Consider the following 26,195-nt stretch of genomic DNA (forward strand, 5'->3'; position numbering starts at 1 on the left):
ACTCTTAGAGAATCTTATTTAAATTACCTCTTTATTTTAAAGTATTGCCCATGCTGGTATTTTAAAAATTGAAACAACCACAGAAAAGTAAATAAATAAAAAGTAAAAAATCCCTTTCTCCCTAAACTACTCCATATACATAGCCACTATTAATAGTATATTTCTATTCCTTCTAGATGTTGTCTGTGCCTAAACATATGTATAAATGTGCATAACTTTACATCAATATAAATTCTATCACTCTAAACATACCACCTTGTAATTTGATTTGTTTGTTAAATATATCTTAGATGCCATTCCATGTCAGTACATTTAGAATTTTTTTGCATTGATATACAGTGATAAATTTCATGCTATATGTAATCACTCCCCTGTTGAGCATTTAGATTATTCTTTATATTTTGCCAAAGAAAAAAATAAATTATTTGAGTGGAAAAATTCCTTTAGTGGAATATTAAATTAGACTGTATTTCCTTTATTCTGTGGAATAGACAACTAGGGTTCAAAGCTGAGGACAAAATGGTGCAAAGTACTCTGTCTCCCAAAGAGAGAAATGGCAAGAAGCTCTCAAAGATTGGGTTAGATACTTCCCCCAAGGCCATTTTTTTGAAATTGAAATATAGTTGATTTACAATGTTGAGCTAGATTCAGGTGCATAGCAAAGTGATTCAGATATATATATATATATATATATTCCCTCTCAGATTCTTTTCCATTATAGTTTACTACAAGCTATTGAATATAGTTCCCTGTGCTATACAATAGGTTCTTGTGGTTTATCTACTTCATTGGGTTGGCCAAAATTTTCTTTCAGGTTTTTGTGTAATGTTATGGAAAAATCCGAACGAACTTTTTGGCCAACCCAATATACGCAGTAGTATCTGTTAATCCCAAATTCCTAATTTATCCCTCCCCACTTCTTTCTCCTTTGGTAACCATAAGTTTGTTTTCTATGTCTGTGAGTGTATTTCTGTTTTGAAAATAAACTCATTTGTATCATTTTTTTTAGATTCCACATATAAGTGATATCATATGACATTTGTCTATCTCTGTCTGATTTACCTCACTTCATATGGTAATCTCTACATCCATCCTTGTTGCTGCAAATGGCATTTCAATCTTTTTTATGGCTGAGTAATATTCCATTGTGTATATGTATGTGTGTGTGTGTGTAAATAAATAAATAAATAAATAAGACATCTTTATCCATTCATTTGTCAATGGACATTTAAGTTGTAAATAGTGCTATGAACATTGGGGTGCATGTATCTTTTCAAATTAGAGTTTTTGTCTTTTCTGGGTATATGCCCAGGAGAGTGGTTGCTGGATCATATGCTGACGCTATTTTTAGTTTTTGTCTTTTTTTCAATTGAGGAATAGATAATTTACGATGTTGTGTTAATTTCTGCTGTACAGCACAGTGATTCAGCCATACATATATGTACATTCTTTTTTCACATTCTTTTCCATTATGGTTTATCATTGGATATTGAATATAGTTCCCTGTTCTCTACAGTAGGACCTTGTTGTTTATCCGCTCCATATGTAAGAGCTTACATTTGCTAACCCCAGCCTCCCACTCCAACCCTCCCCAGCACCCTCCCCCTGGCAACCACCAGTCTGTTGTCTATGTTCGTGATTCTGTTTATGTTTCATAGATAGGTTCATTGTGTCATATTTTTGATTCCACGTATATATGATATCACATGGTATTTGTCTTTTTCTTTCTGACTTCACTTAGTATGATAATCTCTAGTTGCATCCATGTTGCTGCAAATAGCATTATGTCGTTCTTTTTTATGGCTGAGTAGTATTCCGTTGTATATATGTACCACTTCTTCTTTATCCACTCATCTGTTGATGAACATTTAGATTATTTCCAAGTTTTGGCTATTGTGAATAGTGCTGCTATGAACATAGGAGTGCATGTATCTTTTTGAATTATAGTTTGGATATATGCCCAGGAGTGAGATTGCTGGGATCATATGGTAATTCTATTTTTAGTTTTCTGAGGAACCTCCATACTGTTTTCCACATTGGCTGCACCAACTTATTCCCACCAACAGTGTAGGAGGGTTCCCTCTTCTCCACACCCTCTTCAGCATTTGTTATTTGTAGACTTTTTAAAAAATTAATTAATTTATTTATTATTTTATTGGCTGTGTTGGGTCTTTTTTTTGCTGTGCACGGGCTTTCTTCTTATTTGCGGTGAGTGGGGGCTCCTCTTCATTGCGGTGCGCAGGCTCCTCATTGCTGTGGCTTCTCTTGTTGCACAGCACGGGCTCTAGGCACGTGGGCTTCAGTAGTTGCAGCACATGGGCTCAATAGTTGTGGCACACGGGCTTAGGTGCTCAGCGGCATGTGGGATCTTCCTGGAGCAGGGTTCGAACCCATGTCCCCTGCATTGGCAGGCGAATTCTCAACCACTGCGCCACCTAGGAAGCCCTATTTGTAGACTTTTTAATGATAGTCATTCTGACTGATGGGAGGTGGTACCTCGTAGTTTTGATGTGCATTTCTCTAGTAATTAGTGATGATGAGCATCTTTTCACGTGCCTGTTGGCCACCTGCATGTCGTCTTTGGAGAAATGTTATTTTCAGTTTTTTAAGGAACCTCCATACTGTTCTCCCTAGTGGCTGCACCAGTTTACAATCCCACCAACAGTGTAGGAGCATTCCCTTTCGAAAAATGAAATTTTATTCAAGTTGTTTTCATCTAGAACAGGGGCCAGCAAACTATGGCCTCCAGGTCAAATCTAGTGGCCACCTATTTTTCTTTTCTTTTCTTTTTTTAAAAATTTATTTATTTTATTGGCTGTGTTGGGTCTTCATTGCTGCACATGGGCTTTCTTTAGTTGCGGTGAGCAGGGACTTCTCATTGTGGTGGCCTTTCTTGTTGCAGAGCACAGGCTCTAGGCACGTGGGCTTCAGTAGTTGCGGCACATGGGCTCAATAGTTGTGGCGCACGGGCTCTAGAGCGCACAGGCTCAATAGTTGTGGCGCACGGGCTTAGTTGCTCCGCAGCATATGGTATCTTCCTGGGGCAGGGCTTGAACCCGTGTCCCCTGCATTGGCAGGCGGATTCCTACCCACTGCGCCACCTAGGAAGTCCACCACCTATTTTTCTACTTAGTTTTACTGGAACACAGCCATGTGCCTTCATTTACATATTTTTATGGCTATTTTTGTGCTACAGCAGAGTTAAGTAGTTATGACAGACTGTGTGACCTGCAAAACATAACAAATGTAGTATCTGGCCCTTTACAGGAAAACATTGCTGACCCCACCTCTAGAGAAGTCAAACACTTAACTCCCCTGCCATGCCCTAGGGATCAGCAAATGTAACTGCTTGAGCAGCAGTTGGAAGAGTGTCTCTGTAGGCTCCTGTCGTTCATATTTCTGGTGCCAGACTGTCCACACTCTTGAGTGACTGAGAGGAGGTAGAACCAAGGCAGTGCAGCCATTGCATTGCACTGCTGGGGAGAGGAATCCTTGTCAGTGTATCTCCTCTGGTAGGAGGGTAGGGCAGGGAGGCATCTACAGACTCACTTACACAAAAGAGAGATTCCAGGAGATGCTGAGCTGCTGAAGTGAGGACTGGCCAGGGTTACAGGAGTCTGTGCTGAGACTGTGGTCACTTGGCCATCCTACAGAAGCTGCTGACTCTGGCCCTGAACACTCTTCACTCCTGAAGACAGTTGTCCATTTCTCTTCCTCGTCATTTTGCAAGAACCTCATCCTTACTTAGCATCCCACCCCCACCCCCCTTGCTCCTAATAGCATTCAAGAGGAGCTTTTATCATTGTGGAAGAGGGCACTGTAAGCTCTACACTGGGTAAACTTCACCTAATTATGCTTAGAGCAATTATTCCTTTGTGATATCACATCTGTAAGAGTCACCTCACATTTCTAAATTATTTTTTGAAGAAAGCTTAACTTGTTACTGAAAGTAATTTGTTGGTAGAGAATTTTGGCGGTTAAGTTCTGATACATGGTAAGACCTTATGAGGAACATTTTGTTAGAAGAGCAGGGCATCCTCATGTCTCTAAATAAGGGTGTTCATTCAATAATTAGTTAAATATTTATTCACCCCACCACATGCTAGGCCCTCTGCTAAGCACACATGCTAAGCATTGGGAGTGCCTGTCCTCAAGAACCTGTGTGTGCATGTGTGGAGGGAGAATGAGTGTGGGGAGGAGTGTGGGGGGTGGAGGCAGACAAATTAGGAACAGATGATTGTACATCATGAGAAATATCCATTTGATGTGATCTCAGGGTATTGTGGAACTTGACCCAACCGTGTGGGTTGGGGGTGAGCTCAGTGGCTAAGATGTCTAAGCTGAGTTGCAGAGGACAAGAAGGGGAGTGGGCGATGGGAGAGGAGGCTCAAGTTTGGCCTGGGAGTGAAGCCTGGTGAGCCATGCTCTAGAGCCAGTGGGGACATGAAAGGACTGAAACAAGAAGGTTAGATTGAGAAGGTTAGATATTGAGTTAGTAATTTGGAGGGGGTGGGGAGTAAAATCAGAAACAGAGGTTTCTGCAAGGAAAGAAATGAATGAAGGTCTTAGCAGTGAAAATAAAGAAGCGAGGATGAGGCAAATATGTAAGACTGGATGCTCAGGATGGTCAACTGGATTGGGAAGGATGGTAGAAAAAGAAGGAAATTAAGAATGAATGCTAATTTGGGGGTTGGGGAGCTCAGGTGATCAGTAGGGACAGTCACTGGGTTGGGGAAGGTATTAACTGACTTTTGCGTGTAATAAATTATCTCAAAATTTAGCAGCTTAAAGCAGTAAACATTTATTCTCTCACAGTTTCTGTGTCAGGAATGTAAGAGTAGATTAGCTAGGTGATTCTGACTCAGGGTCTCTTATGAAGTTGCGATGGAGACATCAGTCATCTGAAGGCTTGACGGAGCTGGAGGATCTGCTTCCAAGGTGACCCCCTTACCTGGCTGTTGGCTGGAGGCCTCAGTTCCTTCCTGGATTTTTACAGGAAGCCTTACAGGTTCCTCACTACATGGATCTCTCCATAGGGCTGTGTGAGTGTCCTTAGGACGTGGCAGCAGCAGGCTTCTCCCAGGGTGCGTGATCCAAGAGAGAGCAAAGAGGAAGCCACATGCTTTCTAGGACCTCGAAGTCACAAACTGTCACTTCTAGCTTATGCTGTTCTTTAAGAGCAAGTCACCAAGTTCAGTGCATGCTTAAGGACAGGAGAGCCAGGCTCCAACTTTTGAAAGGAATGTCAAAGAATTTGTGGACATTTTTTAAAACCACCACAGAGGATGTAGGATGTAGCAGATCTGTGTAGAGGAAGATGCGAATTGTTTTGTACATGTTGAATTAGCAATGCCTGTGAGTAATCCAAGTCGTGAACCGTAGATTTGCTTCAGAAACAAGTATATGCCCCACCCCAGTGTGAGATTATGCCATTTAACTGAGTCTTCCCAACAACAAATAAATATTGATATGTCTTAAGGTTTTAGAAAACGTGAAACAGAGAATAAGATATACCCTGCAGGCAAGAGGTAGAATTCTCCATGTAGTCCTCTTCACAGCCAAGGATTTAATTAATTATTATCTGAAAAGCAAATGGTTTAAATGATATTTAGGCTTTCCTTCTACTCCTGCTCAGTGTTCCTCAAATTTTAGTGTTCATAAGGTTTACTACAAAGGATTTTATACAAAACCACATATGCTATAATTCAAGGATCATTTGGAAGACAAGTGATTTTTGCTACCTGCAGATTTTGAGAATTCGGTCCCGGGTGAGGAGATTGTATTATGTCTCTCTCCTCTGCGAACAGATGGCTGTAGTTGGCGGGTTTTGCGAAATCCCTTGAGAAGGCGATCACTGGGTGAGTGCCCAGCACTTGTGTTCCTTCAGTTTGCTATCGTCTACTTTCCCTGTTCTCACCCCTTCCTTATCTGCCTCAGCTGGCTGGGGTATAGGAGTCACCACACTTACCTGTGCTAGGGTGAGTGAGGCCCAGCAGGGTAGCTAATTGCTGGCAAGAGCCTCATGTCACGGTCTCAAACCCAGCTTCCTGTTGTGGGACCTAAGCGTCCATCCTTTCCTGGGTATCAGCTTAAGCTGAGCGTGAACCCCAGTGCCGCCTCTGTCTTGCCTCCTCGTTGAGTAATGTGATAAGAGCCCTGGGGCTCACAGAGTGGCATGTACCCTCACCTTAAATTGTGCAGCCTGCTTTATCAGACAAGGATCCCGAAATGGCAGCTCTCCAACCATTGGTCTTTAAAGGGTTTATGTACGCAACAAAAGCAGGCAAGCATCTCATGAAAGGTTTTGTTTCCTTTTCTTGGTTTTTTGTTTTGGTTTTTTTTTTTTTCCATTTTATCTCCACTCTTAGAGAAAGTGACTTCATCAGTCCAGTGTATCTTACTTGACTAGAAGGAAGCCAGGAGAATTTTAGGAACTCTATCACAAAGGAACTTTCTCTTTATGTAATCATTTCCCCAAATTTATCAGCCTAACCATCTGGTATTTTTCTAAAGAACACTTAACATCCTTAACTTGCTACCCTATTTCTATGGAGCTGTAATTTTTGCGGTCAGTCTTATAAGAATGATTATTCCCTAAAAGGGTGGTTGCCTGCTGCTGGGTGTGCACACCTGCCTGGAAATATTAGCATCTAGAAGTGCTGTGTGTGTGTGTGCCAAATCTTGGTTCACTGCTCATTTGCTATTAAAAAGAACCTGATCTCGGACAAGGCTAATCCTACAACAATTAAATCCCTCCAGAAATGCTGGAAGGATATACAGGGTAGAATGGGCTTACCTTTGTACCTGGTTTAAAGGCAAGAGGGTGGAAGCCAGGTATCAAAGTTTTGCTTTGGTGGTCTGTCTTTTACTCTGGTGTCAGAACTGCTATGCTACTGCATGCTAGTTTCTTTATTAAGAAGCATAAGTACCAGAAACACAAAATCTACTAATATACATGATTAGAGGAGTGCCCAGATTCAGTATAAATAGCATTGAATCACTTAAGAGCATGGTTCTTTTTCCAGCTTCCTGGATTGAGTTGAACTCTTAGCTAGTTCATCCATTTTATTTTCTAATATCTGAGTTCAAGGCTATTTCTTTTCTTCCAGGAATTTCTTTAGCTGCTTTCACAAGTTTTAATACACAGGGCTTTATTGTTCAGTTACTTAAAGATGTGTTTTTAAATTTCCAAACAGTCTTTTTATGATTGATTTCTTATATATGTCTCTGAAGTTAGAAAATAAGGCACATGAGATATTGACTTTTGGTATTTTACAAGACATTCTATATAGTTTACAAGAGTTTGAGAAAATTGTGTATTTTTCTTGAATGCAGATCTGTCCTTTGGATCAAGCTATGTTAGTACTTTGTTCAGATCTTCTGTATCTTTATGTGTTTTTTCAGATAGATTTCTAAATTCTTGAAATATATTCAAATTTCCCTCCATGAAATTAATTTCTCCTTATAATTTATATTCGATTTTTTTGGTTTTTTTGCCTATGTTGTTAAAAGCATATTGGCTCTGGATCAATATATCTTCTGAGAAATTCCTCCTTTTGTCATAAAGTAATAACTTTCTTAAGCCTTAATAAAGCTTTTCTGTCTAGTCTGTTTTGCTTGATACTAATATTGTGACTGCTTTCCTGTGGCTAATGTTTTTCTGATATTTCTTTTTATATCACTTTAGAGTCAACACTTCTGCATTATTATTTTTAGATGTTCCTTTTCTTAAGCAGCATGGCTACTCAGGGTAAATCACACTGCCTGCTGTGACAAACAACCCCAAATCTCAGTGCTTTAACACCACGAAGGTTTAAAAGTTATTCTTTATTATAATTTTTCATATTTTTTAAAAGATTTTTATTGCTAGTTCTTCTGTTTACAGCACCTGCTGGCAATCCTCATAGTGTTTTTCCCTAGTGTGTAGCTTGGTGGGTGTGGGTGGGGTGTTGATGTGAGTTCATCTTTCAGAGGGTTTTTTCTTTCTCCTAAGTGGATTTCCAGTGAATCCTAGATAGTAAAAGGAGCACTACCAAGTGGTTTCATATTTGGTTCTTTTGGAAGCCTAGGACTCTAGGCCTTCAATGATCCTAGGTGAATTTTAATTTTAATCTCTGGACTTGCATTTCCTACATCATTCAGGTAATATAAATTGAGACATACTTGGCATACAAGTAATGTCCCTAATTCTCATAGGTTGCATTTTGTTTTCCACCCAAGATTCCAGGCAGACTGCACTTTCCAAGGCCAAAGGATAGAGTTTGTTCTCACCCCTTTTTCATTAAGAGGGCAGCTCCTTAAGGGCCATGGCCTTATTTAGAAGTTCAAGTCTAGGCCTTTCTTCCAGCACCTGGAGGTCTCTTCTGCTGTGGGGCCCTGAGGCCTATGTCTAGTCCAAAATTTTGTGAGCTACCTTTCTTCAGCTTTCTAGAATAACTCTTCATTTCTGGCGCCTGGGGGTTTCCCTTGGTCTCTTTCAAGTTTGGAAATGTACTAATTACTTTTAGGGTGTTCTATCTCATCTAGCATTTCTTTGTATTTATAATGATAAATGACATTACACCTTGCCACACACTTTCTAATCGCTCTCTCTCTTTTTTTAAAGCAAATAAAGTCTCAGAGTGAGAGCCCAGGGGTTTCTACCTTGAATTTATTGTTTTATTTCAATTATATCTACTTTATGTGACTATTTATTTTAGGTGAGTGACTCTTCTAAGTTTCCATATGTACAGTGATACAAACCTTACTTTCAAAACAAACTTACTTAAGTCAATTTAAAGAAGAATATTAAGTAAATTGGCAAGGGCTAGGTGGCTATGAAAAACCCATAAAGGTGGTATACTAATATTCAAGTTTATAAAATACTTGAAAGCATTTGATGCTCTTCTGAGCTTTGTCCTCATTTTTTACAACGTTCTTTTATGCTTTAGCAACCTAGACAAGAAGATGTGTGCCATCAGCCGGAGCCTGGGTTGAGAATGTGGGAAATGGGTTACCCAAATCAGGGCACAGTGTGAGTCAGATATTCCCTTCAAAACAAACAATAAAGATCAGCTGTACTGCTCAGAATGGGCTGGATTAGCATGCGGTAACCGAGAAACCAATATCTCAGGGCAAAACAAAAACATTTCTTTCTTGCTCATCTATCCAACGAGCTTCATTTAGTAGGGGCTCCAGCTCTGCACAGCTGCTAGGCTGAGCTCCTCCACAGGCAGGAAGGCGCGGGAACAGCACGTGGCATCCGCACTTTCTCCTACTTCTTTTGCCCGGAAGTGACACCTGCCACTTCCGCCCTCGTTTCATTTGTCGAAGCAAGTCACATGGCCACCCTAATTTCAAAGGAGGGCAGGGAAGTACAGTTCTACCACCTGCACAAAAGGCGGAGAGCCAGAACTATTTGGTGAAGAGCGATGTTTTTCAGACCACCCAGCAAACAAACAGTTCTGGGTCCGTCCTCTAGATGGAGACGTGGAGCCGAGCATGTGTTGGGGAGGTCAGCTGCAGTAAGAGTCAGCCGTGTGTTTACAACTCCCACAGCATATTTGGTAGCTCCATTCTGTACACAGAAAACCCCAAATGAAGTAGTGACTACGGATGGATACGGTAAAATACTTCACCTCCACGATGGTCAGATTTGTTACCTAGCAGATCCCGAAAGGCTTCCATTACTGTTGGTAAAACGCCATGCTGCTCTATCGCCAGCTACTCTGGCCACTTCATTCTGCAAATATTTATAGACCTATTGTATGAATGTGCTTTAAGTATTTACAATGGACACAGCTTGGGTTTCTCCCAGGTTTGCCTGTAGGCTATTCTGGTTCAGCGTTCCTTCTCTGTCGCTGGGATTTCCCAAAGTCCCCACGGCCTTCTGTAATATCCGTGGGTTTGTGAGTCCCTCTCCGATCACTGCTTGATCACAGCTTCTGCTTTGCTTTTCCCTCAGGTATGCCGCCTCTGGCTTTCTGGCACTTTCTTCCTCTGCTCTGTGCTGCAAAGGGGCACTGAAAGACAAAGGCTCTATTTACTAACTTCAGTGAGTCCAGGGCGCTTGCAGGCTCTATGGAGATTTGTGCAGCACTGAAGTTTTCCCTTGCCTGGGCTAATATTAACCCCAAGTTTAGTAACCTTAATTATGTTTTGTCCACCCATGACACAGACTTGAATTAAATCACTGATCCTGCTATTATGTTTAAAATGAGGGAATATAATACCTTAAACTTTGTGTTTTACAATTTCCAGAGTAGTATTTATTCTGTTTATTCTCCACAATCACTGTAATAATGGGTATTTATTATCTTCATTTAAAATCACAAAGGCAGCTAATTTTCTCAGGGTTAATCAGCTTGTCAGTACTAACAGAAGAACTATAACCCAGAACTATAACCTTGTATCTAGGACTCTTTCAATTATTCCATGATGTTGCCGATAATTTACAAACGTTAACAAGACCTACAAAATTTTAAGATGGGTACTAGCTATTTTTAAGCCCTTCATATTTATTTTGGAACTAAGGCCAGAACCGTTATGTGTCCTCTGAAGCAAGTAGATGTGATTTTTTTTTTTTAAGGTTGACTCATAGGCAACTAGAGAAAATCATGTACATTTGCATTTAGGGGATTTCAAGTTCAATAATTCAGTCCAATCCATATTTATCTGGTATCTATTTCTACCAGGTGCTGGAAATGTAATAGTAAAGAAGACAGACTTGGTTTCTGTCCTCATGAAGCGTCAAAGCTGATGGAGAAGGCAATTATAATAGACAGCAAAAAGAGCTACAATAAAGTAGATAACATTTTTTTCTTTCAGTGTTATTTCCAGGCATTGCACAATCTCTTTTTTGTTAGTGAGAAACAGAGGCGCAGAAAGATTAAATAACTTGCCGTATGACTCACAGTAAAGGATAGAGCAAAGATTTGAATCTAGCTGCTCTCAGCAGCAGCATTGTGCTACTTTAGGTACTACAGGGTTGATGTCAAAGAGAATACACACAGACTACTTCAGATGACAAAGGGTCATTCTAGGGAAATTTGAAAAACTGCAGCAGCATGGGAAACCCAGACAACTCTCCCTCTGGGTCCCAGGACTTCCATACCTGGGGCCTAGAGCAGGCCTTCTCTTTGCCCACCACTCCCACCTCCATTGCCGGACAGTGCTGTTTGCTGCCTCCCACTGTGGTGCGTCTCTGGCAAGGGTCATCTTGTTCCTGCCAATACATCATTGCCTCTGACTCACACGCTGACCCCTTGCTCACTGTTTTTTTAAGAGGGTGCAGGACTCATTTCAGAGAACCTAAAGGGCAGAAGCCACAGCAAGTGTATGGAGAAAGAGACTCCCTGTGGTTGTGTTTTTTGAAGGGGTTTGTGGGGGTGACGGGTAAGCACACAGGCATTTACTGCTCTCGGGAGCAGTGCTGAGTTGTTGGTGACAGTCATCATTATTTTAACTCGATTGTCCCATCTTCACCATAAGAATGAGGCTGGTCTGTTTCATTCTTCTACATCCTCAGCACAGAGCAGACACTCCATACATGTCTGTTGAATAAATGAAGCAAGTACAGTTATCACTAGAGGCATAGGATTTTGTTTACATCATAGGCTTTATTGACAATAAGGGGTTTAACTTGGATGCTGAAGAAATTGATCACCCAAGTAAACAAACTCCAAATGTTTGGTAGACCCAGACTGAAGTGGAGAGAGAGGGAGGGATTACATTTAGAACTTTAACACAAAGGTATATCATGTTTAAATTTAGATTAGCGCCTACATCAGAGGTATTCACCCCAGACGAGTGAAATTACATGGACGCCAACAAGAAGAAAAATATATTATCGTGATAAGTGGGGATGTACTGAACGAGAGTCAGGAGATAAAAATAAGTCAAGGGGAATTTATTGTGAACAGTGGTCAGCTTCCTACAAGAGCACATAGATTTGCCACAGTTTCCTCCAGTATTTGTCTGTTCCCTTCCACTAGTCTTACTAAGTGGGCTAATATAAACAGTCCCAGGTTCAACACTGATTAGAGAGAAAAGATGGTAACTTGTGGCCAGACTCATCTTTACCAACATATAATTCACAATGAATCTTTAAATATTTAAAGAAGGAAGGAAAATAACATCAGTTGGCACCTTCTCAGGAATGTTAGGTACTTTACATTCATTGCTTCATCTTTCAACAACTCAGTGACGTAGGTGGTATATCCCTGTTTTACAAATAAAGAGAGACCACCAGAGTATGCTTTCCTCTGCCCATAGCTGTTTAGGGTAATATGCTCAAATTTACACAGAGGAAGGGATATATACAAAGTCAGGTCTGTCCTTACTCCGAAGCACATATATTGTATTCCTTGTTGGAAAAAAAAATTAAATGTCCCCTTAAGAATATTTTATTAGTTATTTGCTTTTCTTGTTTCTGAATTTTTTACTTGAGCTATGTTTACTTAAGAGAACTGACAGAAGTGACTCGCTCTGTGCACAGAGTAAAATCTCTGTCTGTGGTTCTCATTCACAGTAACTGCAGAAAGTCTGTATTCTAATTTGGGGCCACTTCCAGTGGATTCAGTACACATACTTGGTTTATTGAAAAGGCTATCCTGCAATCTCTGGATTTCCTTTTCAAAGAAAATTAAATCCCACACAATTTTTTATACTCTTTGCTTTGTTTTTTTTTCTTTCAGACTACTGTCAGAGGATGTAGGGATGGACATCCCCTTTGAGGAGGGAATGCTGAGTCCCAGTGCTGCAGACATGAGGCTTGGTGAGAAAGCATTCGTTCATTTTCTTCAGCGGTGTTCTGTATCCAAACGTGTCCATTATTCAGTGAGAGAACCATTTCCTGTGCATCCAACTTGTGATTTCAGTGATAAAAGTGAAGAGAGGAAAAAAATATGTGTGAGGAAGGTGTTAGGCTGATGTGGTTAATTTCAGATTTGACTTGAATAATCAACTAGTGTGGGCCACCCTTTATCTCCCAGGCCATGCCTGGATCTGCCAATGTTTTCAGTTCCTGTGATAACTGGTTGCTGTCTATCGTAATACCAAATTCTGACTAACATCTAAGTTCACCAAATTTATACTTAAGAGTGAGCATGCTTAAAATTAGTGATTTAATATTAAGGCTGCTCAGTATCCTGATTATTTAAAAAAAAAAAAAAAACTATGAGAATTTACAACCCAAGGGATATATAGAAAGGAATTTAAAATTTTCAGTTGCAACCTGTATGACTCTCACTTTGTACTAGCTTCACTCCTTTGTACTGTACCAGCTACAGGATCACAGCAAGATCCTGAACATTATCAGTCAAGCCTAGAATTGACAAAGAAGGAAGTCAATTTTTTTTTCCTGTCAAAGTATTTAAAGTGCATTCTTCAAAGTAGTAATCACATGACATAGCTATTCTTAAGTGTTCTATGGCCAAATAAGCATGGTAGCCACTGTACATCTACTCCACTCTTCAAAATTCACAATTCACTTTTTTTTTTTTCTTTTTCTGGCCATGCCACATGGCTTGTGGGGTCTTCGTTCCCTGACCAGAGATCAAACCCGGGCCCCCTGCAGTGGAAGCACAGGGTCCTAACCATTGGACTGCCAGGGAATTCCCACAGTTCTTTTTTTTTAATTTAACTTTCATTTTCTATTAGAGTTGATTTACTATGTTGTGTTAGTTTCAGTTGTATAGCAAAGTGATTCAGTTATACAAATACATATATCCATTCTTTTTCAGATTCTTTTCCCATATAGGTTATTACAGAATATTGAACATAGTTCCCTGTGCTATACAGTAGGTCTTTATTGATTACCTATTTTATATATAGTAGTGTATATGTGTTAATCCCAATCCCTTTATTATTTTGAATAATAAAGGCACTAAAGCCTTGATTGTCCTGTAGGGTAGCAGTTAGCCACATGTGGCTATTTTAATTAACTAAAATTTAAAATAAACTTGAAAAGTACAATTTTTCAATTGCACTAGCTTCAAGTGCTTAATAGCCATATATATATAAATAACATTTCTACCATCACAAAAAAAATTTGTTTTGGACAGCACGGCTCTGAGAATCCCTGTAATATGGAAACCCAGTGTTTTACAAACTTATTGGTCAATAGAAACTTTTTTTCAAGTAATACATAAAAACATTACACAGAACACAGTTTAGGTATTGTTATGTATATATAGACAAGCAGTGTCGGCTTCCTTAGGACAACACCAGAGTTAGAATTCCAGAATTGATGGGTATACCAGATGGCCTTCAAAACATTTTGTGATAGGGAGTCCTGAAATTTCTGTTGTTAAGGTATCTCTTTATCATTGTTTAGTTGGGATCAACTTGGTTAAAAATGACTTCTCCAGCTCTGCTTCTGTTAAGTGAAAGGCACTTGAGCAGCAAGATGCATATTACAGTGAAAGAGTGGAAGCCAATTCCATGAGCCTTACATGAGGAGACTATAACTATGGTATGGGAACCAGCACCAAGCAATATTGGCATAAGAAGTAATGACTGCTTGATCAAGGAATGTAATCTGGGAGGATACCTCAGTTTTATTTAAAAAAAAAAAAAAAAAAAAGAATGCCAGCCAAAGAAAGTTCACAACAGAGTCATCAGGAACTAAAGAGACATATTTTGGGAGTGTCTGTAAACATATCAGATAAAGTTTGTACCCTCCATTCCACAGGGATAAAGTCTACATGAATCATTCTAAGTTATGTGTGAAGCTTAACTGTTTTTCTCAAGTTATATGCATCATAAAAAATTCAATTTAGTGTCATGTCAGTGTCAGGTTCCCAAACCTGCACAGGGCAGTTCTAAAAGCTAGATCTCTGCCCATTTAGCAATGGCTCCCACTCCCTATTTCTGCGTGGCCAGGGCTGATGTGGCTGGGGTGAGCCAGTACTGAGTCCTGCTGGTCAAGAGGGGGCGTCCAAATCCCACATAAGGACTTTTAGCAGGTGTGTCTTTGCTGGAAGGGCCTTGAAATTGTTTTTCACTGGGGCCCACACCCACTGTTGGCAGCCATGTATATGGCCTGATGCTTAATGTTGCTCTTTATCTCCTTTAGAACCTCCTAATTCTCTGGATCTTAACGGCACGCATCCTCGGAGAATCAAACTCACAGCCCCAAATATCAATCTGTCTCTGGATCAAAGTGAAGGGTCCATTCTCTCTGATGATAACTTGGACAGTCCAGATGAAATTGATATCAATGTGGATGAACTCGATACCCCCGATGAAGCAGATTCTTTTGAGTACACTGGGCACGGTAAGTCACTAAGTTGGCAAGGCCAAAGTTAAGTGAAAAGTGAAAGATGATCTAATCTTATCTAATGCCATCTAAGTAGCATTAGGAACAAACCTCCCATTGTGTTGCTGCTGGCTCCTTTCTGTGATTTCTAGAAGCTTCTGATTGTATCTGTTTGTATCTCAGGTCATAGGTGGCCATGATTGACGGTTTAGAGCTTGACAGAACAGGTGTGGTTCACAGAGGTCCACACAGCCATCACTCCTTTGTTAAACCCCGACTCTATGCCAGGCCTTGTGCTTGGCTGGGGTTGTGGGAAAACTGTTACATGCTGTGTTATAAGAAAATTGGGACTGGCTTTGCAGAGAAAGAGAATTTGATCTGGAAGATAAAATTTGAAGTGGAAAAATTAGAGCTTACCAGTTTCTCTGTAAAAGCTCCCACTGTTTGGTATGTTCTTTCCCACAGATCCTACATGGGTGGCTCCTTCTCTTCATTCAGATCAGATGTCGCCTTCTCAGAGAGGCCTTCCTTGACCTCTGTAATCAAAGGCACTCCCCCCTGCCCCACCTAGTCACTCTCTATCCCAGTATTCATTTTATTTTCCACGTGTGTCACACTAATTGAAATCATATCATTTAACTATTTGTTTGCATCTCTATTATCTTTCTCTTCCCACTAGAATGTCTGCTGCACAAGGTCAGGGACTTTCTTATGTTTAGTGGTATATCACTAAGAAGGTAAGAAGGAAGGAGAGATGGGTAGGGTATGGTGGGGGAAGAATAAAAAAAGAAAATTAAAAGTTGCTGGATCAAACACTGGCACTCCTGACATGATTACCAGTCTTATTTTAATTTTTTCTCTTGCTCAGTGAAACTGCATTTGTTAAGAAACGCAACTTAAGAAACACAAATACAAAGCATTTGCTTTAAAAAATGGCATCATGTAGATTCAGTTTTACAAGGTGGCATTCTCTGACTTTACAGTATTTGAATTTGAAAGTAAGAGAATCCTGGCTACAGCTACTGCTTTGATACATTGTGAAAATTGGTATAAAAAAAAAAAAAAAGAAAGAAAGAAAGAAAGAAATACCACAATTGAATGATGCCCTGACTTTTAGAGCTATACTGATTCCAGCAGTGTCATTCATAGAAAAACATAATTAGGAAATTAGGAGAGTCATCATCAAATAACTTAAGTCAACCAACGGTCATTGAGCAGCCAGGGCTACAACCACAACCAGCATAGATTCAGACCCTGCCTTCACAGAGTGTAAAGCTCTATTTCCTCAAGCTAAGAAAACGGGAAGTGGCTAAACTACTTGTATTACAGTTTATTATAAGTAGAGATTTTATATTATTGCATTTTTATCATGTCCTCAGGTTTTTATAATTATGGGGATATTTGACCCTGTGGGTTGAAATCCACAAATAAGTGAAAGGTCTTGAATTCATATTCTTCTCTGCCATCTCAGACACTCTTCCCCAGCTACTCCATCCTTTCCAGCTGCCCCCAGCTGTCGCGGCCCTTCTCCTGCTAATAGATCTTCAAGTGTAAAAATCATGCCTTGACTTAAATCCCAGAGAAGACAGCTGTGGCATGACCCTGCAGTTCCTCCCTCACCTCCCCCTGTACTTCCCTGTTGCCCTGAAGAGCTGTGTCACACCACGTCTGAACCTTTTATTTTTATAAATGGTAAAACTGTCAAGCAAAGTGGTGGTGGCTGAGCAAACTGGTAATTAAAGCTGCCACTTGCTGACATAGTTCTTTTTATTTAGTCGACACAGTTAAGTTGAAATAACCAGTTTTACAGCCACAACCCTGCTTTTAGGTCTTCAACTCAAAAGAGAGAATTTTAATGTAAGTTGAATTTTAAAGTCCACCTTGATTTTCACATGAAAGATGTATGTTCAGACACTGTTTTAAACAACAACATTAAACATTAAAAACACAAAGTGCATCTGAATAGCTACAAGGGTGAGTCAAAAATTATCCGCACTCTGGTTATATTAAAACTTCTGTAAATTCTGCAGTTGGAGTGCAGATAATTTTTGACTCACCCTTGTATATTTTATAAATATGCAGACATAGATAACTGACTATATAAGAGAGAATACATTAGAGTCCCAAAGTATGAAATGAATGCTTGAAAACAGCATGGTTTTGTTGATTTGTTTCTTGTGTGAGCATTCTGAACTAGGCATATACATTCTAAACAAAATTGGAGTTTTTAAGCACAAGGTTTCAATAGTGTTTGGTCAATAATTTAATGAACACTTTTCATAGTGCTTGCTGTGTGCCAGGATCTGTGTTAGGTGCTTTATAAATGTTAACTCTGTTAATCCTCATGTCAACTCTATGAATAGGTATTATGTTACCCCAGAGGTAAAGTAATTCCCCTAAGATCACATAGCCAGTAAACATCAGAGCCAGCATTCAAAGCCTGAGTTGTCGGCCTAGACTCCTGCACCATGCTCCTTCTCTATAAATATACTGAGAGTGAAGAGGAGGCTCTGTTACTAGCTTAGCCGAGCAGACCTGAAGTCAAGCCTGGTACCCACCCTCACATTTACATGCCCTTTTATCCAGCCATTTTCAGGTGACTTGAGGGCCCTTACTTTCCTAAGGGCTTGAAGGATGTTCACACCATTTGCCTGTTTTTATACATCATCTCTTAGGTTATTTGCTCACAATGTGATTTTTTTTAATTAATTAATTAATTTTTATTTTTGGCTGCACTGGGTCTTTGTTGCTGCGTGCGGGCTTTCTCTAGTTGTGGAGAGCGAGGGCTACTCTTTGTTGTACTGTGCGGGCTTCTCAGTGCAGTGGCTTTTCTTGTTGTGGAGCACGGGCTCTAGGCGTGTGGGCTTCAGTAGTTGTGGTACATGGGCTAAGTACTTGTGGCTTGCGGGCTCTAGAGCGCAGGCTCAGTAGTTGTGGCACACGGGCTTAGTTGCTCCGAGGCATGTGGCATCTTCCCGGACCAGGAATTGAACCCATGTCCCTGGCATTGGCAGGTGGATTCTTAACCACTGAGCCACCAGGGAAGTCCATGTGATTTTTGCTTATGGAAAAATTTTGAAGCTCACTATCAAAAGATGTTAAATTGGTCTTCCCTTCCAAGCAATTTTCTGGAATAATTGTGTCCAAATATCATTCAAAGTACCGATATAATTAAGGCTTGACTTCTTTTGACATTTGCAAGTGCCAGAGATATCAGAAATATGTAGACAGCGAAAGATTTAACAGGTCAGTCTTTCATATTAAGGGAGATGGGCTTTTTTTTTTTTTAATACTTTATTATACTAATCCTATAAACTTAAAAATATCCAAAGATCAGAAAATTAATGATGATCTATTTCTGTTTTCCAAACCAACTGCAAAGTTACTTTTACCGTAATTCAGGTGTCAGCAAAGGCATTTAGTAAGGGAAATGGAAATTATAGCCTGAATGTTTCCGATAAAAACATTGTAAGAAACACTCATGTGCTCTTATATTTTTTCTTCCTAAGCTCCTAAGCAATGTTTAGTGACCTCGTTTAAGTTATCTTTTCTAAAACCAACCCCTAATGACAGTTTCCTATGGGAATAAAGTACCCTAACATTTTCCTAGGATAATCAGGTAGTCACTTAGTTTAACTTCCCTATCTGCTGTCTTCCATTATTTTCACAGCCTGCAGGCAACCAGCTTATAAAATCAAATCCCTGTTTTAACTCTGCATATAAACTAGTCAAGTGTTAAGCTTATTTCATTTTACCCACAAGCAACCTTATGCCATTATGATGATGTGGTCTGAAAGGATGGTTTCTCCTTGTATTTTTGTATGCTGACTTTTCACATTCAAATTAACTATATACCTGTTCTTTGTCACCTAAAGAACTGTAAAGACTTTCTTAACTATGTTCAGGATGTCTTTCCTCTAACAAGAAAAAGTTCAAACAGGGACTGGGGGAGTGGAGGAGGGGAGAGGCAGCAGAGGGTATGAAAAAATGCAAGTGGGAAAACCATTTAGAAAGTTAGTCTTGTCACCTGGGAAAAAGACATACCTAGGACTCTAGCAATAGCAAAGAAGATGGAGAAAGCCCGGGTTTGAATCCCAGCTATGCTCTTTCCAACTGTACTGTACTTCAACAGGAAAAAAGCAAAGTATTTTCTCAGTTTGTGATACTGGCAGAAGATGAAGCTGACTTTAAGCTTCATTCTGTCAGAAAGGGTCCCTAGAAATATGTTCGTGTCATTATATACTTTCGTAAATTTGGGAAAAAAAAAAAGATGATTTTACTTAAAAAAAACTCCCTCCCCCCAAAACCATATATGCTTCAGGCTCAGAAAAAACCTGAATCCACGTTGGATACTAAGTAGCATAAAAGGTAGAGATGAAAGGTATATTAGGAATGAAAATTAAAAGCTAGTTCATAAATCCTCGTGGGTATTTAGCATAATACTAAACATGTCTTGAATGATGAGTGTCATTTAGAAAGCACTCTTACAAATTAAATTAGTGACATTCAACCTAATGTTCTCTAAATCAATAGTCTAGATTAGTACATAGCATGTTCAAGACTCATATAATTATGCCTATGTCAGTGGTCAAATATGTCATGAATAATACCTAAACTCATTTTCTTTCTGGGAGTGATTTCTAAAAGGTAATACAAATAAAGAGGCTCTGTGGCCTAAAAAAAAAAAAAAATTAAAAGTTCAAACATAATGAATGTCTTTTAAGGCATTTTCAGACTATTCCCATTCTCAGTGCAAGATCACAACATAGAAGGCTAGTCCCCTTTACAGATGTATGTCCCTACTGGAGGCCACAGCTGACCTCATCTTGCCTTCGTCCATGTGTTCACCAGTAGTGGACTCCTTACTGCAATCTGTTAGCACAGGATATTCTGGAGCCTGTGTACTAAATCATCTCACCAAAGACAAAAGAAAATGTTCAAGTTGACTTCTCCCCTGTGTACCAGGGCTTAATTGACTTCAACAGTTGCCAGGGAGAAAAGCTTGTTATTCAGAAAAGGAGACAGAGAAAATCAAGCATTTCTTAGTGAAGAGAGCATGGGATCAAACATTAAATTTGGAGGGCCTGGGGATAGAAAGTTAAATGAGACCTGAAAATTTTGCAGAGTGAGAAAATTATGGCAATGGGAGGATGGTAATTTATAGTTGTAGCAGAATTATTAAGACCGGGAAGATACTATTAATTCAAGGGAGTAAAATAAAGCTACCTTTATCTCCTACTAGCTTAGATTGTTGACTTTCAGAATTGAACACCTTAAGACAATGTGCTGTACCCCTAGCTGTTATATAACTGTTTCATTTACATCAATCAGAAGAGGTGGGGAAAGGAGAAGGAGCCGTACCAACTTGGCTGTACTCACTCTCGGAAACATTAGGAATAACATTTGATAAAAAGACCCAGCCTCAAACTTCTTTTTTTTTAATTGAAATATAGTTGATTTACAATGTTGTGTTAATTACTGCTGTACAGCAAAGTGATACAGTTATACATATATATACATTCTTTTTTTTAATATTCTTTTCCATTATGGTTTATCATAGGATACTGAATATAATTCCCTATGCTATACAGTAGGACCTTGTTGTTTACCCATCCTATCTATATATAATAGTTTGCATCTGCTAATCCCAAACTCCCACTCCATCCCTCCTCCAAATCCTTTCCCCCTTGGCAACCACCGTCTGTTCTCTATATCAGTGATTCTGTTTCTGTTTCACATGTAGTTTCATTTGTATCATATTTTAGATTCTACATGTAAGTGATATCATATGATATTTGTCTTTCTCTTTCTGACTTCACTTAGTATGAGAATCTCCAGGTCCATCCATGTTGCCGCAAATGGCATTATTTCATTCTTTTTAATGGCTGGGTAGGATTCTATTGTAATTATGTACCACATCTTCTTTATCCATTCATCTGTTGATGGCCATTTAGGCTGTAGTTTTGATTTGCATTTCTCTAATAATTAGCTATGTTGAGCATCTTTTCATGTGCCTATTGACCATGTGTATTTCTTCTTTGGAGAAGTGTCTATTTAGGTCTTCTACCCATTTTTGGATTGGGTTCTTTCTTTTTTTGTTGTTGAGTTGTATGAGCTGTTTGTATATTTTGGAAATTAAGCCCTTGTCAGTTACATCATTTGCAAATGTCTTCTCTCATTCTGTAAGTTGTCTTTTTGTTTTGTTTGTGATTGCCTTTGCTGTGCAAAAGCTTGTAAGTTTGAATAGGTCCCATTTGTTTGTTTTTATTTCTGTTGCCTTGCAAGACTGACCTAAGAAAACATTGGTATGATTTATGTCAGTGAATGTTTTGCCTGTGTTCTCTTCTAGGAGTTTTATGGTGTCATGTCTTATGTTTTAAGTCTGTAAGCCATTTTGAGTTTATTTTTGTGTATGATGAGAGGGTGTGTTCTAACTTCATTGATTTACATGTGCCAACCTCAAACTTCTATGCCAAAATAAATAATAATGCTGTTTTTAAAAGTAAACTGTAGGAAAGTGTTTGTGTATATGTATATATACTTTTAAGGTAGGAGTGTCTTTTCTTACTGTGATACAACAATCAAAAAACATACAGACAAAAATTGACAGAGTCAACTATAAAAAATATATTTCTATTTGGGAAAAATCACAAATTCAAAAGCTAAGCATAAGGCAGGAAAATAATTGCAATACATGACAAAGTTCTATATAAAGAACTCCAACAAATCAGTGAGGACCACAATAGGCAAAGGATTTATCAGGTGCCTCCCTGTCAGTAAGATAAATACAAATAGCCAATAAACACTTAATAATTCTCACCTTCTTTAATAACTAATGAACTATACATTAAAACAACAGAGAGAACTTTCTAAGTTTTCAACGGTTAAAAATTTTGATAACCTCCATGGTTTTAACAGTGTGAGGAAACAGGTACTCTCATATATTTTGGTATGAGATATTAAAGGGCAAAAATGCTTATAAAGTCTTTCAGTGCTTAGACCCTCTTACCCAGCATTCCACTGCTAGAAAGGCAACCTATAGCAATCTGTGCACAAAAGAGGTAAGACACCTTTACAGGGATACTTACTGCAGCAAATTCTTTATAAGGAACAACCACCAATAAAACAATAAAACTAAATTTCCATCCCTATGGGACTGATAAGCCAAAAGACATAGTAAAATTGAATACTCTAGGGCTACTTTTTTAAAATTTTTAATTATTTATTTATTTTTGGCTCTGTTGGGTCTTTGTTGCTGCACATAGGCTTTCTCTAGTTGCAGCAAGCAGGGGCTACTCTTTGTTGCAGTGCGTGGGCTTCTCACTGTGGTGGCTTCTCTTGTTGCAGAGCATGGGCTCTAGGTGCGCAGGCTTCAGTAGCTGTGGCACTTTGGCTCAGTACTTGTGGCTCACCGGCTCTAGAGCGCAGCCTCAGTAGTTGTGGTGCACGGGCTTAGTTGCTCCACGGCATATGGGATCTTCCCAGACCAGAGCTTCAACCCGTGTTCCCTGCATTGGCAGGCAGATTCTAAACCACTGTACCACCAGGGAGGTCCCTCTAGGGCTACTTTTAAAAATGAGTGGGGTTTATATTCACTGAGATGAAAAGAAGCCCATGCCATGTTATTAGATGGGAGCACATTGTAGAACATAAAGAATATGCAGAAGATACACATTAATCATACTTTCTGGTAAAAAAAAAAGAAAGTATGTGTGTGCACACATGAGTGCAGAAAGAAAACTACACATCAGACAATAATCAGTGAGAGTGGCATTAGTGATTTTTGCTGTTTCCATGAACAGTTTCTGGAATCTTCTTATCCGTAGTCAAACACGTTATCCATTGTGCCACTGGCTGCCACCCAATAATTTCTGTATTGTTTGTACTTTATTAATGTGTTTTATTTTTATAACCAGGAAAGAGAACAGAGTATACAAAGAAATTAAAGTAGCCTCAATAAAAGCATGCAGGAAACAAAACAACCCCACACAGATCACCGGGGTCAACGTAGAGCAGGCCAGAAAGCCCCAGACACAGTGAAGAGGGGTTGGTGGATGGTGAGTACATTGCAGAGAAGAGCAGGTGTGTATAGGAACCTTGGAAGACAAACCCACATCAGCCTAAAGCTCTGAGGGAGCAGAGACCAGTGGGAAAACAGGGTCCTGGGAAGGCAGCTGAGAGGAACATCAAAGGGCCCTAACCCAAGTGGGAAGGGAGCAGCGGGAATGGATCCCAGACAGGGAGTCCAGGGCAGATGGACGGATTTGCACAAGTGAGACAGCACTTGATCTGAAGCCAAGAGCTTGATATGAAGCCCATCCTGAGTAAGTTGCGAGTGCTGGTGGGAAGGCAGAGAAAGCCAGAGTGAGGCAAGGCTCTGTAGGTGGTGGTAGTTGTTGGTGTTGGCAAAAAAGGCTAGGATCGCTTCCCAACTGGACTTCGTTTTGCTATTCTAAGTCACAGGTAATTAGACACGTTTGAATTTGCCTTGCGGGATCTTCTGGAACATAATGGCTCTGTTGTGGCTCCCTTACAGATTACCTACATTTCCAGGAACTTGTCCAAGCTTTACTTACCCACTCAGCCTCCCAAGTTTTACTGAGTGCCCTGTGCAGGTTTCCAAGCTAAGTGGAGTGGGTTGGTGGAGGCAGATATTAAAGATGATTCTGACACAATTTATGAGCCCGAAGAACTCACTGTCTTATAGTAAAATAAATGAGGATGAGACAATTACACATTCAAGGCACAGCTGGATAGCTTAGAAGAGTGGAAAATGTAAGGGTTTGATTCTGTTTGCTTCCTAACTCTGTGACCTGAGGTAATTACTGCAGAGTTTCTGCACTGGTATCATGTCTGCCATAATATCACTATCCACTATTATGCCTGACACATGGTAGATGCTTAATAAATACTGCCGTTACTCTTATCAAAGTGCCATTAAAAGACTATAAATGTAAATCAAAGGTAATGTCACATGAAATGGAAAATTAAGAATGATAACATCTCACAAAATTATTGTGGAAGCTATAAATAATCCGTTTTTCCAAATTCCTTAAACATACAAAGAATAACCATTAAACTCTACTAGTACTTGAAGTAAAAATGGAAACTACTGTTGCTTATTATTCTTTTAAGAAACTAAATATGGTTGCATTTTCTTGATGCACAAGAGTGGGTAGTAAATTTCTCCCCCAAGAATGCTTCGTGGGTTTTTCCATTGCCTTGGGCACCCACAAGTAAGAGTCTTGTGAATTTTTGGCCTTGGAGCACTTTCTGGTCTACAAGGTTGTTTCTCACTTACTGTAAAGTCTTTGTGTAGCATATTTTGAAAAATGTATAGGAAGTAATATCAAATTAATGTCCAGATGTGCTCCCGATAGAGAAGGGGATGCAACCCCATTTTAAGAGTCTTAGAGTGGGGATCTAGGCTGGCGGTATCATCAAGATACTGAGTTGAGGGCCCTCAAAACACTCTAAGCATTAGGGATACACCAAGAAATGTGGCCCAAGGGAAATAAGGCCTGATGAATAGCCTTTCACCCCATTAGAAAGACCTGCAGTCTGCAACCTATATGATCAAGGGTGAGTTAGCACCAGCCTTGGACCTACAGACACAAGACAGCACTAACCCTTTTCCTATCCCCACCCTCAGCTTGGCCTTAACAATGGATTCATTGTTCAATCAGTCAATCAATAAGACTTCACTGAGTGTCCTTTATGTGGTCAGGATAGCGTCAAGCTCTATCAGAGTTGTACAAAACAAGGCATTCCATCGGGTTGACTCTGCTAGGAAGTAGCTAGTTGTTAAACTGCCTCACCTCTGGAGGTCTTTCTCCTTTATCCCTGCTCTGTGCTTCATTTCCAGAGGATCCCACAGCCAACAAAGATTCTGGCCAAGAGTCAGAGTCTATTCCAGAATATACGGCAGAAGAGGAGCGAGAGGACAACCGGCTGTGGAGGACCGTGGTGATTGGAGAACAGGAGCAGCGGATTGACATGAAGGTCATCGAGCCCTATAGGAGAGTCATTTCTCATGGAGGTAGTCAAGCTTTGCAAATCTGGAAAGCAGGGAGCGGGGCAGCCATATATTTTTTATTAGAAAACAAAACTAGAGTTCTCTGCAGCATGACGTCCCAAGACCCTATTAGGCAGTCAACAGTCAGGGCCCTGTAGAGCTGAGTGTATTATTTCACACTCAGTTCAATGAACACTGGAAAGCCTACTATGCAAAAGTAACTTTTCAATGGGAAAAATACCTCTCACACCACATAGCCGATAGCTATCATCTTCTGTGCGAATTTCTTGAAAGCCATAGTTGTCTGATTTAATAGTGTCTGTTTGGAATTCATATGGGTCGGTCGTAGGGTTTAACTGAATTGTTTTCAAGTCTGTTTTCTACATGGCCTGCAGTAAGAAGTACTTTTAATTCCAGAACAATCTTTTGAATCCTCTTCAGAAGCTTTAGGAAATCTTTTTAGACTTAGCCTGGTCCTTTTTTTTTTTTGCCCCCTACTTGAAGTTTGCTTTTCTATAAACTCCACTACATCTATGCCTGACTACAGCCTGCTCCAGCCAAAATCTCCACCGGCTTCATGAAGGACAAGGGAGAGAAAAAGCTCTGTTTTGCATTTTCACTGCTTTCTTGGAGCTCCAGGAGCCTTGATTAATTTGGGATTCACACACACACAAAAATCACATGAGCACAAGTGACACACTGAACGTTGTCAACTTCAGAACACATAGATGGCTTTCTGGCTTTTCCTGCTGCATGCACAGCTTCCCTGCAGTCCTGAGGCACCACCCTAACCACTCAGCAGTTCCAGGAGAAGTGTAAGCTGACAAGGCAGTTGTTCCGTCTTCTTAACGAGGACAGGGAAAGAAGCGTCTTGGCACTGCACTAAACCCGGAGCTTTGGTGTTCTAACAAGCAGAAGGATGTTTTGCTTTTTCCCTCCAAC

The 26,195-nt window shown here is 39.8% G+C and overlaps 1 protein-coding gene across 4 annotated transcripts in view; it reads left to right on the top strand.

Moving 5' to 3' along the window:
• Positions 1 to 26,195, top strand: part of PRUNE2 (prune homolog 2 with BCH domain) — a 271,291-nt gene that overhangs the window by 210,709 nt on the left and 34,387 nt on the right. For all 4 annotated transcript variants that reach the window (XM_057721032.1, XM_057721034.1, XM_057721035.1 and 1 more), the window contains exons 10-12: positions 12,675 to 12,754; positions 15,056 to 15,256; positions 25,104 to 25,277. In XM_057721032.1, coding sequence (XP_057577015.1) covers positions 12,675 to 12,754; positions 15,056 to 15,256; positions 25,104 to 25,277 — 455 coding nt within the window. The remainder of the gene's footprint in view (positions 1 to 12,674; positions 12,755 to 15,055; positions 15,257 to 25,103; positions 25,278 to 26,195) is intronic.

This window comes from Hippopotamus amphibius, chromosome 2 (assembly GCF_030028045.1).
Source record: "Hippopotamus amphibius kiboko isolate mHipAmp2 chromosome 2, mHipAmp2.hap2, whole genome shotgun sequence".
Classification (NCBI taxonomy): domain Eukaryota; kingdom Metazoa; phylum Chordata; class Mammalia; order Artiodactyla; family Hippopotamidae; genus Hippopotamus; species Hippopotamus amphibius.